Source organism: Mus caroli, chromosome 14, assembly GCF_900094665.2.
Source record: "Mus caroli chromosome 14, CAROLI_EIJ_v1.1, whole genome shotgun sequence".
In the NCBI taxonomy this organism is placed as follows: Eukaryota; Metazoa; Chordata; class Mammalia; order Rodentia; family Muridae; genus Mus; species Mus caroli.
In genome coordinates, this window is record NC_034583.1 from 66,611,156 (window position 1) to 66,632,096 (window position 20,941).

The 20,941-nt window shown below is 40.5% G+C and overlaps 1 protein-coding gene across 2 annotated transcripts in view; it reads right to left on the reverse strand.

The window, feature by feature from the left end:
- Nucleotides 1–20,941, reverse strand: part of Cog3 (component of oligomeric golgi complex 3) — a 52,954-nt gene that overhangs the window by 27,894 nt on the left and 4,119 nt on the right. For both annotated transcript variants that reach the window (XR_002379701.2, XM_021182078.2), the window contains exons 2-12: nucleotides 16,675–16,821; nucleotides 13,180–13,241; nucleotides 11,940–12,105; nucleotides 11,275–11,349; nucleotides 10,141–10,233; nucleotides 9,105–9,230; nucleotides 7,588–7,668; nucleotides 3,646–3,689; nucleotides 2,628–2,754; nucleotides 1,686–1,777; nucleotides 287–426 (exon numbers count right to left, since the gene is read on the reverse strand). Coding sequence is in view for 1 of the 2 variants with exons in the window: in XM_021182078.2 (XP_021037737.1) it covers nucleotides 287–426; nucleotides 1,686–1,777; nucleotides 2,628–2,754; nucleotides 3,646–3,689; nucleotides 7,588–7,668; nucleotides 9,105–9,230; nucleotides 10,141–10,233; nucleotides 11,275–11,349; nucleotides 11,940–12,105; nucleotides 13,180–13,241; nucleotides 16,675–16,821 (1,153 nt within the window). In the remaining variant the exon portion in view is untranslated. The remainder of the gene's footprint in view (nucleotides 1–286; nucleotides 427–1,685; nucleotides 1,778–2,627; nucleotides 2,755–3,645; nucleotides 3,690–7,587; nucleotides 7,669–9,104; nucleotides 9,231–10,140; nucleotides 10,234–11,274; nucleotides 11,350–11,939; nucleotides 12,106–13,179; nucleotides 13,242–16,674; nucleotides 16,822–20,941) is intronic.

A 20,941-nucleotide genomic window follows, 5' to 3' on the forward strand; every position in this document is an offset into this window, starting at 1 on the left:
AAAGTAACAGCTTCATTACTGATTTCATGGTCAGATTTTAAATCCTTATCTGTTTAGTTTGTACCATTAGATGGATCCAGATGGAGACAAACCTTTACTGGAAAAGGAGGGAGATTTCAACCCAAGCTCCAAAACATTAGCCTTCTACTTGAAATTTTTAAAACTCAAAAACATTAAGTGTATATGCAAGGCTGTGAAGGAAAAAGTCCAATTTTTTTTTCTCACATTTACCGAGCCACAGATACAATGACCAAGTCCTTTGAAGTGATCATTTCTGCGTATTTACCATTGTGCTGTACGTGGTCTTCAAGCACTTCATTTTTAAGAATCCCACAGAGCTCTGATAAAGTCTCTAAGTGAATGACATGGATGATCAAGGGCCGGAACACATCATACAACGACACGCACAATTTCTCCAATAGCTCACTGAAAGGAAGGACAAAATGCAGTTGTTAATAGCTAGATGTTCGGGATTTTTCCAATATGCATCTCCTCTAGCCAGAAAGAATGACTATCGACTGGAAAATGGTAACTGGCACACGCTATGAGTGAGGAACAAGAATCGGTCCATAAACTACTTTTGCTCTAGAAGCTCAGAATTAACACTTAAGATGTAACAGTTAATTCAAATTAGATGCCCCCAACAAGTCAACTGTTTACAACTTTTATTTTAACACTAATTTTATATTGTTTCAAAATATAAATTATTCCAGTAAACACTATTACCTTATATACTTTACATCACTGCAGATCAAACAGTCACTCCCATACATACCAAACACATGTTCAAACTATAAAACAAAACAAAACACTAGCCAGGCACGGGCGAGCACACCTTTAATCCTAGCTCTTGAAAGGCAAAGACGGCAGATCTCTGAGCATTCACGGCCAGCCTGGTCTATAGAGTGAGTTCCTGGACAGCCAGGGCTACACAGAAAAATCTGTCTCAAAAGAAATTCACAAAAACCACCACCAAAATAAAGAAGAAAAGAAAAAGGTTTAAAAAAAAAAAAAACCCTCAAGTACTTTGGGCCCATACCAAGTATTCTGAGAAATTTTAAGCATTTGAAGAGACAAGGTTAGGTATCTGTGTTCTTCAGACTGCTAACAATACTATTCTACATACAGTACTTCAGTGAGGAACCACCATACAAAATCAAAACCACCATAAAAAACCACCGTACAAAATACATTTTTCTCCTCCTCAATATGAGTCATAATCTTGGGATCTTTGTGAGACAAAAACAACCAACATGGGAGAATCAAGTGACTAACAATGGACCTGAAAATCACTTTTAAAGAATGATTATCAAGACCCATGTGTATTTGAAGTGCTGCTCATCAGGTGGCCGCACAGAATCTGTACACTAGAAGGAGCTACGGCTCTTGGTGTAGATAAAGACTGTAGATCCCAGGGCTCAGTTCTTAGACTTAGACTTCTTGTTTTCATCCCAGAAGGTCTCCAAATACTACAAAAAATATGAAAGCATGCTTGCCTTTCACTACAGACATAAAAAAAAAATCACAATCAACAATATTCTATTTCCAAACACAACAAAATTCAAACACTGCAGTTACCTGTAAAATATATTAGAATATATATAACATATCTACAATATATTGTTCCACTATTGTCAACAGCAAACTGAATCTTATCCACAGAGCTATTCCACGTTATCACTTACTCTAATTTTGATGTTGGCTTTGTGAAAAATTCATTGTAAAGTTGGTGTTCATCTTGGCAGACATGGACCATAAAGGCACAGCCACTGCGAACCTGCAATAAACAAACACATTCCACCTACAAACACGCACATTCTAGCTCCTATAAAATCAACTATACTTTACTTGCAAAGAGATTACACACATATATTCATATGCAACTCTGGAAAATACAAAGTGGGTGGTTCTCAATGGATACTGCAAAATAGGATCTAATTTTTAATTTCTTACTCTACTTTTATTTTATTTACTTTTATTACTTTACTTTCTACTTTTATTTTCTAAACTCTTGATAATAAACATGATTTTCTAGATAAAAGGGGGTACTTTAAAAAAGAACTTTTATGTGTTTTTCTAAAGTATGAATTAAAGTCACACTAAACAAAAGGCCATTTATGCATCAAAAACTACCCTGAGGCATGGTGGCACAGACATGTAATACCAGCCATCAAAGGCTGAGGCTGGATAAGCAAAGGCCAATCTAGGTTGCATAGTGAGACCCTATCTTAAACCAAAAAAAGAAAAATAACACATAAAAATTACATTTTAACATAAATCCACAAACTCTGAAACTTCATCTTTCAAAAATGAGTTCAAAGATGTATTCAAAGAATACGTACTTATAAATCTTCATATTAAAGAAAAAAGTGAGACTATTTTACAAAGTTGAAGGACTAATTTCCAGTATGGGAAAATGTTGATTTGGAAAGCACAACAATATCAGCTCGCCGAGTCTGATAGGACTTACTTTCCCCACCACGCTGTATGCTACAGAAACAAGGTCAGAGGCGACTGCTAGCATCAGGAGCACAGTCAGACTTGGAAATGAGTGCTGATTGATAATAAGGTGAGCCAGCGTGTCTCAAATAGCAAAGCACGGGACCAGTCTACCAGCAGGCACTCACCAAGGCACAATGGTCTCTGTTGTTCTGGCTGGTTAACTCTGTGACAGTGTAGGCAATACTTGGGCCCAAAAGGAGCTCTCGCTGATCAAGGTAACACTGGTGGATGTCATTGAGAAGGTGCTGGTATCTGATGAGAGGCAAACAGAGAACAAGAGGAGAAATGCTGTGTGACTCCTCCTCTCCTGTGTGGAGGCTGGATTGACACAGACACACACAAGACATGAAAGGAGAGGAAGCAGCTGGGGACAGGAGAGGCCTACTAATGAACAGAGAGAGGGAGGGTATGGGAAAGGAATAGGTCAAAGTACAAGAGATGGCTGAATTAAAAAAATATCTCTATGAGCCCATCACTACAGACAGTGAATATATAATACTGTCAACTAGAAAAAAATAGTAAGACTGGAGTATATGTTGTATAAATTTTTATTTCAAATGCAAAACTTAAATCTAATCCTACGCTCCTGAATAGGTTGCCAGGCTTCTAAAGCCACAATGGCGGCCTCTCATTTGCTCACATTAAAAACATGCAGGAGGGAGGGCTCAGCAGGTAAGAGCACTGACTGCTCTTCCAGAGGTCCTGAGTTCAGTTCCCAACCACCACATGGTGGCTCACAACCATCTGTAATGGGATCCGATGCCCTCTTCTGGTGTGTGTGTGTCTGAAGACAGCTGCAGTGTAGTCATATAAATAAAAAATAAATAAATCTTAAAAAAAAAAAAAAAAAAAAAAAAAAAAAAAAAAAAAAAAAAAACTCAGGAATATAGACATAGACCAGAAAGCACAATTAAGTGCTACAAAAGCCTGGTCTTTTCAGGAAGGATTCTCTGCAGCAGAGAACTCACACTGCCTGACTGAGGAAGACTATCACCATGGTAAACTTGCTAGGTCACCCTGAGACTCTGCTCTCTAAACAGACTGTTTGCCTGAGAACAGACAGGGAGGCAGCTGCTCAGAAACTGCCAAGAGCAAAAACTTGGGATGGGCAGGACAAGAAGACAGGAGCTGCTGAGTACTCACTCGGGTATCTTTTCAGATCGTTGCTCTATCTGTTCAATTAGAGTCTGTGAAATAAAGAAAGACACATCACATGTCCACATGTCTTAACTGTACTTGCCATTGCTTACTGGTTATATTAGTATCCCTCACTTAAATAATAATGTAAAAAAGTTAAAAATCACAAAAATGGCATATAAGAAGCAATCATGTTCAATACCACAGTATATATTTTTCAGGGTTCTTATATTCGATTAGCATATTTCTTTTGCTTCTTGCTTTTTTTCTTTAGTTTTCTTTGTATGTTTGGGTGCTTAATCCTGCATGTGTATCTGTGTACTGAGTCCCAGTGCGCATGGGGCACTGGACCCCGAGACTGGAGTTACAGACAGTTGTGAATACCATGTGGGAGGTGGGAATCAAACCTGGGTCCTCTGGAAGAGCATCCAGTGTTCTTAACCAATGAACTATCTCTCCAGCCCCATATTTGCTTTGTAATCAAAGTCGGAATTGTACTCTATACGTAGCTCTATAATCTGATGAGTAAATGTTTTAATAACATTTCATAAATATTTTTCTACCATTAAACATTTATTAATAATAGACCACAGGGGGGAAAAGGCACAGAAAGTTTTATATACCGCCTGGTACCCTCTAAATATCAAAAATAAAAAATTATTGCAAACAGCATTTAAAACATTACATAAAGCCGGGCGTGGTGGCACACACGCCTTTAATCCCAGCACTCGGGAGGCAGAAGCCAGTGAATTTCTGAGTTCAAGGCCAGCCTGGTCTACAGAGAGAGTTCCAGGACAGCCAGGGCTACACAGAGAAACCCTGTCTGGAAAAAAAAAAAAAACAAAAACAAAAAAAAAAAAAAACAAAAAAACAAAAAAGACCTAAATCCGGCTATGGTGGTGCATGCCTATAATCGCAGTACTTGGGAAGGTGAAGCAAAAGAGCACTGGGGACCGCCCAGGTGGCCTAAGCTCTGTAGTGAATGTGACGCCACCTGGACTACATATATGGCAGTATCCTATCTCAAACAGAAGTAGCAACGAAAGTTAAATAAATGAATGCAACACTGTAGGAAATGGTTGTATATTATCCTGTGGGTATAAGTGCTCAAAATCAACTGTTCTGCCCAGCATTGTTTCCAAAGACGCATAGCCACGAATTCCCAGTCTGGTGTCAAAGAGGTGCTCTGCTCTATCAGAGCCCAGACAGGAAGGCTTGCCTCTCTGAGGTTACATAAAGCAAACTATATCATGAGTATCTAATCTTTTCTCTTGTGTATTTATATTTATGTGCATCAGTGTTTTGCCTGTGTGTATGTCTGTGAACCATGTGTCTGAAAGAGCCAAAAGAAAATATCAAATCCCCTGGGACTGGAGCTACACATTCGTAATTAACTGCAGCTAAGAACTGGACCTACACACTCTGGAACAGTGGCCAGTGTTCTTAACCACTGAGCTTTCTCTCCAGCTCCTGAGTAACTATATTTTCCAAAATTATGTTCTGTCTTACTGACCTAAAGAAATCTTTCTTTGGGGCTGTAGACAGCTCAGCAGTTAGGAACTGGCTGTTCCTGTAGAGGACACAGGTTCAATTCCCAGCACCCACACGGCAGCTTTTACAGCTGTCTGCTGCAGAGGAACTATGGCACCAGACATGCACGTACAATCTCATATATAAGTATGCAGGCAAAATACCCATGCAAATACATAAATAAAAAAAAAAAACCTTCCTGTAATTTTAGCTAACAGTATATTCCAACCAATAAACTACATTGAAAAGAACAGACATTCCAAACGTAACTATCTCCAGCTAGGGCCAGGACAGCTCTCCGTCTTTCTAATCTCTTGTGGTTTGGGCATATTTTGTACTCACCCCGGACTCCCATTGAGGGTACTGCCAGCTAAGTAGTTTATGCCTTTTATCGTAAAATAAACGCAACTCCATCATGTACACTAACTGGTTATTTAAAAAAAAAGTGGTAAAACCACTGACGATTGGGCAATCGTTTTATAGTCACCCACTACACTAAGTCCTCTTTACACCATTTCCTTCTGAATCAAAGCTTCAATACTGGCTTGTAGCTAACAGACAAAAGAAACCAATGAGGCACAATGCAAATCTCAGCAAACTCCTCCTCAGTCTTCTACACAAACCCAAGTGTCTTCCGTCTGAAAAACAAAATTAGTGTCCTTTAACTGGCTGACTTTCAAGGAAGAACATGAAGTCCTGTCAATGAAAGTGTAACATTCCTTCTAGTGACAAAAAGAACATACATCGGGCTGGAGAGATGGCTCAGCGGTTCAGAGCACTGACTGCTCTTCTTGAGGTCCTGAGTTCAAATCCCGGCAACCACATGGTGGCTCACAACCATCTGTAATGGGATCTGATGCTCTCTTCTGGTGTGTCTGGAGACTTACAGTATACTACATACATTGTACTCACATACATAAAATAAAAATAAACCTTTAAAAACGTAAAAGAGAAAATGAAGAGTGGCTTAAATCAGTGATCTGGCTGGAAGTAGGAGCACACTCTTTAGTTTCAGAACTGTGGAGGCAGAGACAGGCAGATCTCTGTGAGTTAGAACGAGGCCAGCCTGGACTACAGTGTGAGTTCCAGACCAGCAAGGTCTCACAAAGGTCTCACAGTGGACCCCTGTCCAAAAAAAGAACATACATGTGCAAGGGCCACTAAACTCTCTCAGCTAGTATAACATAAACAAACACTGGTTTTTGACCATTCCTCTCCAATTGTGATTTAATCAGGGCAGCTATACAGACCATTAAACACCATAAGGCACAAACCTGCCCTCATACAGTCATTACCAGAGCCTGTCCAGCCCCTATGCCTCTCCTGAACAGCTGCAAACTGCTTGTTGAGGGGCTCTCCACCCTATTTGTGGATTTCTCATTACTGTAATCTACTTCTACGTGTAATCTCTGAGATGGTGTCTGACAAAGCCTTCTCCGCCTCAGGTCAGCCGCTTGTTCTCTACTTTTCATGAACCGGCCTGTCAGCCTGTTGGCCTGCCGTCCTGTCGTGCAACACGCCTTGTCGATTCTCCTTCCCGTTCCCATCAGACTCTAGCAACCCTGAAGTGCAATTACAGTAAACCTCAAGGAATCCCCTCAAATGCATGTCCTTCTGTCTCTAAAAGCCTTCCCTGTATAACATCCTCAAGTCTGCTATAAATCTGAGCTTGGTTCTTTTTACATCTGTTTAGTGAGTGTGCTGAGTGGCTTCATGTCAACTTGACGCACGCTAAAGTCACCTGAAAGGAGGAAACCTCAACTGAGAAAAATCCTAAGATCAGGTTGTAGGCCAGCCTATAGGACACTTTCCTAATTAGTGACTGATAGGGAAGGACTGATAGGGAAGGACCCAGCCATTATGGTGGTATCATCCTGTATTCTATAAGAAAGCAGGCTGAACAAGCCACGGCAAACAAACCCATAAGCACACTCCTCCACGGCTTGTGTATTAGCTCCTGCTTCCAGGTTCCTGCCCCGTTTGAGTTCCTGTCCTGACTTCCTTTGATGAACAGTGATATGGAAGTGTAAGCCAAATAAACCCTCTCCTCTTCAAATTGCTTTGGTCACAGTGTTTCATCACAACAATAGTAACCCTAAGGTGTGTGTGTGTGTTAACTGTGTACATACATCCTGCAGGAAGTAGTCCTGTCCTTCACCAGGGATTGAACTCAGGCCATCATGCTTGGCAGCAAGGTCCTTTAGATCTGAGCCATCTCCCCACCCCTTCTCCACCCCCAAATCTAAGCTCATCTTGTAACTGCCCTGAGCATCACAGGAAGGGTGAAGGGTTTCCTGCTCTGGAGACTTGAAGTGCCTTCCTCTCACTCAAGTTCATTTCCTGGGATAAGTGAGAGAGTAAGGCACAGGAGGGCTGAAACTGTTCCTAACAACATTCAACATGTGTCAACAGACTTACTCTGACTTTAGGGGCAGCAGCTCGAAATTTCACATAAAATAGTGTGAAGGCATTGTCTGCATTAGGGACTGATGAGGGGTCCTGAAGAAACACAGGAAAGAAAGATATTAACAAACACGTCATTGCTCAGAAAAGGAACACAAACCTCTTCATCCATCTACTGCTTGGCCTCCATACCTAACAAAGCTTAGAGACGAAAACCTCTAAAAGCTATATATGTTAATATTGTTATAGCTATCATCTAATTAATGGTGCTATCATCTTCCCTTTAGAGTTAAAATGTATTCTGTGTTACTTGAATTTGGCAGTAAATAAGACTGACTTCAGACTTAAACTGTTACTTACTGAGTGTAGGACATTGGGCCAGTTTCTAGCATCTCGGTGCACATCCTTGGAGACCAAGGTTTACATTTCCTTCACTGCTTCCCTCTGCCGTGGCAGGGACTAAGGTCCAGGCCCAGGGAACAGTCTAGACACTGCAGCCTAGCTTTAGTTTCCTGTAGTTTTACTTTACCATGTGACAGGCCTCACTGAGTTAGTTATACAGACTTGGCCTTCAACTACTTATCCTCCTGCCTCTGTCCCCCCAAGCAGTGTGGGTCATAGGTCTGTACAACTGAAAATTGAGATAAATAAAGAAATAAATACAGCCTTTGTGGCTTTGTTTTCTTGGGAGAAAATCTATTCAGCGACCATCCTAGATAGCGCTACTCTTATTTTGTAACCTGGTCAGTGTGTGTTACTTTTCTACCTAGCATATACTAACCTGTAACTAGTTTCCTCACCATCCCTACTAGCTATTATTTCTAAATCACTGTGACAGCTAGGACCTCATGAGCTCTCTTTTTCACCATCAGTTTCTAATATAATACTAGACGTAAGGACATACTCAATAGACATATGGATGTTGCAGGGCATGATGGAAATGTTTGCAATCCAAGCATCCACAACGCAAGAGGACCACAAGTTCAAGCCCAGGCTGAGCAGCACAGTGATACCTTGTCTCAAAACCCCGTGGGCTAAATGAAGTCAGTGTGCTTCCCTGGTGTGTCCAAGGGTGCAGTCAGAGCACTGTAACAGTTATCCATGGCCAAGGCCATGCATTCTGACGGCAAAAGTTCAGTAACTATGAGCAGAAGCCAACACTAGCTGATAAACTGTAGAATGAAATGTAAGCTGTTTCTTACCTGAAACATTTTTTTTAGCTTTTTCATAAAAAATGTTGGTACAAAATAAATCAAAAATAGTAAAAGTGAGTAAGTTTAAATGGTGGGTAATTAAAAAGAATTTTCCTCATTTTAATTTTTCCTCCTGTTGCTAGGGGTTGAAAGCAAACTTTGTAATACCAGGCAAGGGCTCCACCAGCTGAGCTATATAGGATACAGCCATACTTTTCTATTATAAAACCTACAGCATAGGTTCTTACTTAATGATATAGTATTAGTTCAGATAAAGATTGCGGAAGGCAAATAAATCAAATATAAAAACCAAGCTGACATTTGGATCAATTAACTCACCCTTTTTAGTAACTGATTTGTGAGAGTCTGCAGTGTGTTCACAGTATATGTCTTCATGAGGTGCAAAGCTTTAGAAAGACATTGTTTAAACTTCAGTAAGTATACAGGATAATCTTTAAAATTAGGCTGTAAAACAAGGAAATTTACAAAAGAGATAAACATTAACAATTAGCAAACTGTCAATGACAACCAAGGTGTCCTCTATGCAATACAATACATTAAGTTCTGCAGATTATTAGCTCCATAAAGAAGACAACTTGAATGAATGACTTGGGACACAAAGTAGGGGCTCAGTCAACATTTGCAGTTACAAGCAATTAAATGTTACTGCCCCACAAACTTGGAGACTAGTGTTAAGACCCTACTAGAAACGAAAGGGAGTTAGCAAAACTAAAAACAGCAGGAAATGCTTGGGGGAATCAAGAGAGGGATAAAATGAAAGGGCTTGTCTTCTGGGCATTGCCTGCACCCCTACCCAAGTAATCTATTTCCAAGAGTATCCATAAATGAACACGGGAAAACGTCACATCCTTTAAGTAGGATAAGGCTGAATCAGTGGGGGCCTTTTCCACTCCAGGACTTCTCAGAAGCCAGAAGTACTGTGTATACCACAGAGAACAGCAACACAAGATGCACTCACTTCCTTCAGCATGTTACAGGCATGTAATCATCCCTCAGTACTCACACAGCACCAGTTCTAAGACCCCAAGGCTAAGAGAGTACTCAGCTACCTTCAATAAAATACCTCCTCCCTCGTACAGTTACTTATGAGACTAACATGACATAAATGCTATGGGACAGCTATTATGCTGTACCATTCAGGGAATAATGAAAACAAGGAAAATAGGCTGTACACATTTAGTACAAACAAAAGGTAATTTTTAATCTTTGCAATGCACAACTTTTTTAATTCACACAGGAGAAAGCTACACAGAGAGAGCTGACTATATTTTTCCCACTAGGAAAAAAATGAGTGTATAGTCTAAGAGACATAGTAGAAATGTTAATATTTTTAAAACATAAAAATATGACTTACATGAGATGAAATATATGTTATACAATCATCTAACTTGGCCAACATAGGGATAAATCCTTCACTATTCACAGACAACGTAGGGGAATTCAATTTCTTCAAGTAGAAGGAAAAGGAACAATCGATTAACAGCAACAAAAAAGTAAACATTGAAAATTATCAACTAAAATGTAACATATTTTTAAATATAATAGTGTACTTTTAGGCTAATAAAACAGCCTTGAACAATCTCTGAAATATCCTCAACTGTGACCCATGTGTAACAACCTAGTTAGTGTCAACCTAGCAAAAAATAAATAAGCAAGCAGAAAAGAGTCCCAGTGATGTTTTTGCTATGCTGCTGTGCAATGCTAAACTGAATTCTACATCTCGGACCCAGTGCCCCACTTTCTATCACTTCACAACAACATGCCTGCATTTGGTCACAGTCCACAGTCTTATGGTTAAAGGACCAACTAGCAGTCACAGCACTTGCGAGCAGGCTCATGGGACCCTGGGTTCAATTTCCAGAAAAAAAAAAAAGAAAAAAGGCCAACTATTATTAGGCATTTATTCTTTCTTGATACTAAGGTGATTTGCCAACGAACCAATTCACACAGCATCCCAGTCTAAATGGCTGCCAGCTTTACTTCTATGTCTTTAATAGTGGACTACAGTAATTACGATTATTTTAATAACTTAATAATATGATTTATAGATAATTACAACTAACTCACAAGTCAGAAACATAGCAATGTAATTTATTCAGAAGCCCTAGTTATCTGCTTTCTGGGGACTATATGGATCTTCAAACTGAACATGAGAATTAGCTTAAAAATGTGTGGACAGGATTATAGAAATTCAACACAGCAACATTTAAAGCTGGACATTTATTGTCCTAATTTTCACAGCTTATAGGGAAAATGCTAGAACAGGCAATCAACCAGTCATCCAGTCACAATAACTCAATTTAAGAAATCCTATTTGAATTACATAGGGAAAATTCCAAACTTATAACAGTGTATCCATACTTAAATCAGAAACGACCTCAGTGACCAGCTATTAAGTTCAAGCATCACTTTATATGCTTGAAGATTACTACAAAGGAAATATACAATAAGATATCACTAACTTTACAAAAAGATACAAAGCACCTACTGTGTTAATCGTCTCCAACTCATTAAAATAAGACAGCTTCTGTTGGATGTGCTCAGCAAGATCAGCAAGCTCCGACTCACATGTTAAAAAGAAAAATCAATTAATATAAAAATACATAAAATCAGTACTCTAACATCAAAATTACTTTGAATAGATTTATACTTGACATTTAAGTTTAAATCAGGTATGACTTCGGAATCATGATCAGGATGTTCTGCACCCATCAACAAGAAGACTATAATTACTATTATGTGGTCTTTTATAAAATAAGTGTCTGTCTTTTAAATTATAAGTGTCTTTTAAAAACTCACAAAAAATAGAGAAAATTCTGAAATAGAGTAGCTTCAACACTCTCTCTGCGCAACCTCCTCAGGCAGCCGGTTACAAACAAAAACCCACCCTGAGTGCAATCACTCTGCTTATCTGAAACTGTCAGTAGTAAAGGACAGAACAAAATAACCAGTACAGTATGTAGCTGCACCTATAGAGCAAAACAAGCAAGTCTGCCCGGGCTCTGCCCCCTTTACAGCAATCTGCATGTTTAGCACAGTCTCATACAGAGCAACCTTCATGACCTACTCAGAAGTTAAGAAAACTAAAGTTAAATAGCATTCATCACTAATGGATTCATCACTGACCCTCTCTCTTCCCTGATTCCCAATTACCTGTTCCTTTAGGAGCTGTTCACAGGCTTCATGAAGAGTTCCTGTCTTATTGGACACAAAAAGATACTGTTTCTGCAAGGACTGGAGATGCTGCAGAGCACTGTTCACATCATTCAGTATAGCATCACACTGTTCCTGAAACCCAGACAAGTAATCCCTCATCTGTCTAGAAAACAGAACCAAGAGGGGATTGGCAATAATATTTTCCCCCAATAAGCATAGTCAATAAACAATAAGGTCTCATCTTTTTCCAAAAGCATAAGTATCCGGTGTAAATCTGACCCACTGCTGTAAATGCCTAACACTCAGAACCACAGTGAAGCTGCCCATACACTATCTCAGTGCCAAGGAAGACAAATCGCTGACACCGTAAGCAACAAAAGGAATTCAACTGCCTTGGAGCCACAACCTGGTTTCTTATATGTAAGTCAGTAAATCACTGGTGTCAACGAGGACATCCCAAGGCAGCAAAGAAGGTTACTCCTTCAGATAACTGCCACCTCCAAAGGCCACCTGATGTGAAAAGAATTTTGGATTTGAGACTAGAAGACCCTGGTCCAAACTGCAGTTCTAAGCCTAAATGACATTGGCAATTAATGTGTCCAAGCCTCAGTCTGGCCATTTGTAAAATGAGGATGGCAACGTTTCTTGATGATCGGCTATGGATAAAGTGGATTGTACATCCCTAACACACTGCCTAGGAAGAACAGCCATGAGTGGACCAAATGTAGTAGTGCACACCTTCACTCCCACCACGGGAAGTCGAGGCAGGCAAATCTCTGTGAGTTCAAAGCCAGCCTGGTCTACATAAGTGAGTTACAAGACAGACAGGGCTACAGAGTGAAACTCTGTCTTGAAAAAACAAAAACAAAGCAACAACAAAGACAGTAAATAAATGTTAACTGATCACAAAAGCAGAGCCCATGATCTAAACCCAGAGGGAACTGCCTGCGGTCCTCCCTCCCCAGCTCGCAGCACACACCGGCATGCTCAGTCTAAATGGCCATCATTAAGGTCTTCCTCCCAAGCATGCTTCTCCTGAACAATAAATACCTCAGAGAACTCCCACACAACTCTTGATCCACGTCCTTTCTGTGGTTCTTTCTCTAAAATCATTTATAATCTCAATCCTCACCCTAGCTAGTCTTAAGGAAAATCTGACTGTTAAGTTGTTTTGGTAACTTGAGATGACTATGATATAAAAATCAGGATAGCCAACAAATAAGGGACCCACACATACCTATATTTAGTTCCTTCATCCTGATCCATCTGAGTTTGCAGTTTTGCAAACCATGAGAAAAACTGGAAAACAAAGAGTATTATTCCATCAAACAAACTAAAACAAATAAGTGAATTAATTACATGGGAGAGTACAAGTTAAGTGGCAGGCATTACCTAACTGAATCTTATTTCTAGGGCTTCGCCCCTAATAATTAGCTTTGAGCTTTGTTAAATATTTGGCATCTATATGCTGGGAAAGGCAAAGGATATGAAAAGCACTGGTCATTTCCAGAGTCAAGTAAAGAGCAATATTAAAGACACATATAAAAAAATAAGTGTTTTTTTTTTCTTAAGAAGCTAGAATCTGGCTCTTAAGTTTGCCAAATTTGAAGAATAAGCATAGGGCACTGGGTAAATATTAATATTAATGTTACCTATAAGAATGATGAGAATATAATCTTGAAAATCACATAGTAAATTAAGTATGGACTTTGGGGGAACTGCAGGGATAGCCCTGTAGTTAAGAGCATTGGTTGTTCTTCCAGATGACCCAATTCAATTCCCAGAACCCAACTGTCTATAACTCTATAACTCTAGTTCCAGAGAATCCAACACCTTCTCGCTATTGAGGGCACTAGGCACGTAACTGGTACACAGACATTCGTGGAGGCAGAACATCCACACACAATAAGTAAAAATGAAAAGTGAAAGAGAATATGGTCTTATCTGCCCATATACCAATGTCATAAGAAACCATTCATTTCTTAAAAATAGATAAAAATCTGGCATGGTCATACATGCCTGTAATAGCAACACTCAGAAAGATGAAGCAAGAGGATCATGAGTTCAAAGCCATCCTGGGATACACCAGGGAAGGGAGAAGAAGGGAAAACAAAAAAGAAAAACAAAACAGGGAAGAGAGTTCATTTACTTGAGAAATTTGCAAATTTGCATGGGGGGGGGGNGATGATAAAATTGTTTTAGCCAAGTATGTTGGCACACACCTATAATTAAGTACAGGCTGGAAGATCAAGAGTTCAAAGCCAGTCTGGGCTACATCAGGAATACAAAGCCAGCCTGTACTACACAAGATCCTGTCTCAAACACAAAAACAAAAATAGGTTCATAGCAGGTTCATTTTTGATAGAAGTAGTTATACCAGTAAATACACTCTCCAAAACTCATCCAGCTGACATTTAAACTGAGCAAATTTTATCATATATAAATCATAACCCAGGACTACACAGAGATGGCTCAGCAGTTAAAAGCACTGACTGTTCTCCCAGAGGTCCTGAGTTCAATTCCCGCAACCATCTGTAATGGGATCCAATGCCCTCTTCTGGTGTGTCTGAAGACAGCTACAGTGTACGCATATACATAAAATAAATACATAAGTCATAAATCATAACCCAATATATTAGATGCATCAAACTTTTAAAAAGAGTGTGCAAGTGTGAATTTACTACAGAAGGTTTGTCTTCACAGAAGGAGCATCTGTAGAAGGAGAGAAGGGAGAGAGAAGGGGCGGCAAGAGTAGGAGAAACTGGAGAGGGCAGCAGGGTGAGGGCAGCAGCACAGGAGCATCAGACCAAGGGCCAGGCTGAGACCTGCTAGTTTACATGCACTAAGATGATATGGAAGGGGAAACAGGATGGCTTCAAATGTCCAGTAACATTCACAACATCGTTCAGGTCCACCTTCATCAGTTCTCAGAGTGGGAGTCAATGCCAAGAAGATACAGGCTTTTCATCTACCTTGGCTAACAGTTTCTAAGCATTCACTGTGTGATGCTACACACTATATTTGCATGTGTTATTTAATTCTCCTAAAACCATGGGAGTTAGGTATATAATCATCTAGCTTATAGACTCAGTAACTAAAGACCCAAAAAGGTAAATAATTTGCTAAAACTTACAATGATGCTAAGAAATGGAGCTGACTTTCAGACGCAGGTCAGCCTAACTCCAGCAGGAACAGATATAGGTAGGTCTAACTATACAGCAGGAGCAGATATAGGTAGGTCTAACTATACAGCAGGAACAGATATAGGTAGGCCTAACTACAGCAGGAGCAGGCATAGGTTGAGCCAACTCTCCAAGAGGAGCTTTCCTTTGCTTTGCTTCACTGCCTCTCTTGACTTAAAATGCATACAATTCAGTATATCTGCTTTACGTTTCATTTGGAAATGCCTCCACTTTAACACTTTTTTTGTCTTTGTTTTGGTTTTAAAGACAGAGCATCGCTATGTAGCCCAGGATGCCCTTGAACTTGCTATATAACCAGGCTGGCCTCAAACGGGTGATCCTCCTGTCTCAGCCAGCTCTAACTCTCCCCTTCAACTACTGACCATGGCCAACCCTGCATAGCTCCCAAAATCAGAAGAGATCCAGTGTGTTCAGGGTGGTATAGGCATAGAGAGCTCTACTGTCTTAACAGGTCAGAAAGAATAAACAGGAAAATATCTACAGAAACTACTACACACATTTAAGTTTGCAATTAGCAGTAAGGAAACACCAAAATTGCATGCTAAATTATTGTAAAATAATTATAAACTTTCATCTAAAGAAAAATTTAGATTTTAAAACAAGTAGAGAAGGAGGTATGTATGTGTATCTAAAGGTACATATTTTTATAAGAATTTATTATCTTTTTAAATTTTTTTTTAAATCAGTATGAGTGTTTTGCCTGTGTGTGTGTCTTATATGTGTAAATATGAGAAGGGGGAATCAGATCCTGTGAGCAGCCCAATGTGGATGCTAGGAATCAAACCTGGATCCCCTGCAAGAGCAGCCAGTGCTCTTAACAATTAAGCATCTCTCCGGCCCTATGAGATTATTCTATTATCTTATATTATTTTATCTGCATTGCCAATACAATTGGGCAATGTCGTGGTCTGAGTAAGAATGGTCTTCAAAGACACGTAGATTTGAATGCTTGGTCACCAGGGAGTGGCATTATTAGGATGTGTGGCCTTGTTGTAGTAGGTGTGGCTTTGTTAGAAAAAAGTGTATCAATGGGGGTGGGTTCTGTAGTTTCAGACCCTCAAGCCAAGCCCAGCCCAGTATATCTCTCGTCCTACTGCCTGCCGATCCAGATGTAGAACTGTCAGCTCCTTCTCCAGCACCATGTCTGCTGTGTGCTCCATGCTTCCTGCTATGACAATGACAGACTAAACCTCTGGAACTGTAAGCCAGCCCCAATTAAATGCCATGGTCATGGTGTCCCTTCACAGAAATAAAGCACAAACTAAGGTAAGCAATAAGGTCACTTAAAAAAAAACACTCAAAACTAACACTAAACCAAGACTGGTCTACAAAGGCGTGATGCTAGTGCCCTCCAGGGTGTCTAACCTTTGACATGTGCTATCATGTTGTCATCTGCAGGTGTTAGGCTATGTTCATAGATACCCTAGGATACACGTAGCCCCGGTGCAAGCGAGTTACGCCTCTTGCTTTAGCTTGTCTTGAGACGCCTAGAATAATTCAATCTCCCCAGAAGAGATGGTACTTTTTACCTGCTGCGCAGTCTCAATCCTTTCTTCTTCCATTCCTAAGGAAGTGAAGCCCTTTAACAGGATGTCTTCTGTAGAGTCAGGCACTACAGCAGTCAGCTCAATGGGCAGCGACTGGGATGCTAAGCTGCATACATCTTCAATTGGGAGCTTGAGAAAGAAAGCCACAAGATATTTAACTTCAACTCTATTAAGTCAATGCAATTGTTTCTATCTTGTTTGGAAAAAGAACAGAGTATTTCCTTAAATTTTTCTGAAATCAGAAAATCTTGCCAGGCAGTGGTAGCACTTTAAACCCAGAACACAGGAGGCAGAGGCAGGCAGATACCTGTGAGTTCAAGGCAGGCCTACTTACTTGGTCTACAGAACAAGTTCCAAGACAGCCAAGGTTACACAGAAAAACCCTGTCTTGTAAACAAACAAGAAAGAAAGAAAGAAAGAAAGAAAGAAAGAAAGAAAGAAAGAAAGAAAGAAAGAAAGAAAATGTCAAACAATACTAACATCCTCTACTAGGCCTCTCCAGGATAGATGCTGCTCTCAAGATGGAAAGAGGATGCCAGTGTCCCTCAGTAGCAAGGTCTTATTGTTGAGTCAGCTTCCTAACAGTGGGGGTGAATCTATGTAGAACCACACACATTTTCTCACTTGAACCTCTCTAAACTACCATAGACAAAAAGAAAACCTGTGTGCCGTTGCCAAGTAGTGTGTTCTCTGCAGGATCTAACACAAAGGCCTGCCCAACCAACAGAATTAACAAGTCACAATCATTAAATAACAAACTGCCTCTTCCTACCACCCCATCCATGTATACCTCACCTCCAACAACGGAGAAGAGACTAGAAGAATCTCCGAGTTTCGAACCCCAGGAATGAGGCTTCCCTGGAACACCAACACAGCATTCTCACTCCCCACTACTAACAACACTTCGACTCTGGTATGAATTTACCTGAAGTTCCAGACCAGACAAGGTGGCTTTAGACCTAAAAGAAACTGGAAGCAGATGGCAGGGTAAGCAACAGGGCCTACAATTAGGATCAATTCTAGTTTTAAGCTCATGACATTTAAAGTCTTCCAACTAAGACATGACTCACAGCCTTGGGAAACTGTTTTCATCTCTGAATGCAGACGCTCCATCTGAAGACATGGCTTCTCTAAAGCTCAAGTGAGCCAGATGCACAAATGCCCACTACTAATCTAGAAGCACGTCTTTCATATGGGGAGGGAGGTGGCATCTGTGTTCACATGGGCCTGTACTCACATAACACACTACAGTAAAGACTGGTTTAAAGCCTCTTGCTGATGCACAACCTGGTGGCATTGGAGAAATGAATGATTCTACTCCTCGATTTCTTCTCTTACCACATAGAGATCCAGTGCCCATACCAAGACTACTGTGAAGAGCAAAGAAGAAAGCACGGGCTAGTTCAAGTGTTAGCAAACAACAGCCAATAGCAAACATGATCAGGAAGGTACACAAATGAGTCAGACTCGATATCCAGGAGGCTCCTAGAGAAATGCAAATGTCTTCTCGGGGCGTCACAATGCACATAAACTCTTGCAGAAAAGTAGCATGAGCCCTGATAGAAAAGTACTGTGGCCCAGCAAAAATTAAAGTTCTTAAACTCCATGAAATCTATCTTGAGTCTGAAGTAGCATCAGCAGCTATATGCTGTCATTGGGGATTCTGAAGACAGAACTATTACGGAGATAAACAACACCTGCCCCTGCACCTTCATCTGCACCACCAAGCCACCCCCACTGACCAACAAGGAGCTGTCGCCATAGAGAAAGGATGTCACACACATACCCCAAGACAACACAGCATGCAGAACACTTAACATACAGCCTGCCACATAGTAAATACTCAACCAAGTTGAGCTACTGACATTAGAAGTACTTTTCATTATTTCTCTTAATAGCAACCATAGCTCTTTGTTGCTTCTACTTAGGAGCAACAACAGACTGAATGTACTGGTCTGAATAGAATGATCACTAAGCTGCCTTTGCAGTACCGTCAGTCCTGCAGCAACAGATCAGTTACAGCAGGTAAGATGCCTCCAGCTCAGACTCACAAACATCCCAGTACGCATGCAGGTCCACACCTGAATAAAGGCACCAAAAAGCATGCTGCTTGCACACCAACACGCAATTTACAAAGGCTTAAGTATTCTTTTGAATTCTTTCATTACATTTATTTATCATCTCTGTGTGACCTCCCATGCATGTCACAGGACAACTTAAGAAGTCAGTTCTCTTCTTCCACCAGGTGGATCCCACAGATAAACTCAGGTCCAATCAGCTTAACCACAAAGACTTTTTTACTCGCTGAGCCATTCTGCCAGCAAGCCTAAGGATTCTTAAATACATTCATAGCTCAGACTGCAGGATAACCATTCAAATTAAACCCCAGGGGAAAGGTTGAGGAGATGGATTAGGGTTACAAGCACTTGTTCTTTGCAGAAGATCCGGCTTCGATTCCCTGTACAAGGCAGCACACAGCCAGTCATAATTCCAGTTCCAGGTGATCTGATACCTTTTTCTGGCCTCTGTGGGCAGAAACATGGAACAGATACATACATGCAGGCAAAGCACTCATTCACATAAAATAAATCAAGCCAGGAAAAGATGGACACTTCCAGGGATGGTGGAGTAACTGACGCCCCAGTAGGAGGACAAGCGAATGGCTAAAAAGGACACTGTAACTTCTGTTACCAAGCACTGCAGTCTGCAAGGCAATGGAAGCATCTGGAAGCCACTGACTTAGGAAGAATTCACACCCCGCACCCACTCACAGGCCCTCCACTAGTCTGAGAAAGCATGTGAACAAGGTTACCACCTTGTTCAGACCTGGAAGATGAGTGGTCGCTACTATGTGGAAAAGCGGGGCACAAAGCCCCACCCAGACCCTTCTCCCCAGTGAACAAACACCTTGAGGGATCAGGAGTGGTTACCAAATTCTGTCAGTCATGGAATACAGCATCCCATCATAGCTGGGAAAAGGGAAAAGAAGAAAGCTTCCACCCTGGACAACAGAGGGAAAAAAAAAAAACCCACATACAGGACCCAGAACATCGGTCTCCTGACACCAATGATGAGACAGACTCAACGGCAAAGGCCCACCTCCAGAGCCCAGGGGCAAAGGACCTACCTAAGACTGAGGCTGGACTGACAACACAAAACTCCCAACTATTTTAGACTATCGAAATTCATAATATTTAGATCTTGTTTTGTTGTTAAGTCTTTACATTTATTTTTTTAAATGTACCATACATTAATATCTACCATTTCAAATGAGTCCAGGGGGGGTCACAGACATGTGCTCAGTTTACTGTAAACAAAACCAAGACCAAAAATAAGTTATTTTCTAAGTTACTTTACCAGATAAAACTGAAACCATGAAAAACTGCTCAAGATGTTCCAGACACATCCTATAATCTAATCACAAATAAATATGACCAGGTAAGATCATATTTATGCAAGAGCGTTCAATCTGATTACTTCAAGCACAGATATTAATTAATTTTCAATCATAAGATCTTTAATTATGGGGCTGGAGAAACGGCTCAGCAGTTAAGAATGCTACTTCAATTCCCAGCACCCATCCAAGCTGGTTCAGACACCTGTAACTCGGGCTCAAGGGACTCCAGGGACTCTAACACGCTCTGCTGGCCTCTGTTGTCATTTGTCTCATGCACCAACACACACAGAGAGACACACACATACATACATACAATTAAAACTAAACTCTACAGCTGGACAGGTGGAACACAACCCAGCATGCAGGAGGCAAGGGCAGGCAGATTCCCATGTTCCAGCACAGCCAGAAATAGACAGAGAAACCTTATCTTGAAAAACAAAATGAAAAAGAATTAAAAATAAATAAAAATAAAATCTTAAAAAAAAAAAAAAAACTTTAAATATCAGAAGCAGGAGGGTCCCTGGTCCCTTTTACTAAAAAGAAATCATTTTCTCTCAAACTAAGTAGGAGAGAAATTATAATACAACCACCTTAAAGAAATAGTACCTTAAAGAACAAAACAACTGGCTTTTAACCCCATAAGAGAAAATTACCCCTTTGGATAGCTATGTCCCACTAAGTTCTTTTCACAAAATAGCTGAACTGGAGTGGCCAGTCAAGCGGGTGTGGCACTTGTGACTTCTCATTCTGAACAGATAGCCCAATCAGAGCCTCCCTCAGTGCAACACCTGGCTTCAGGACAGAGCAGACACAGCACCGCACAGACACAAGCTTCAGGACAGAGCAGACACA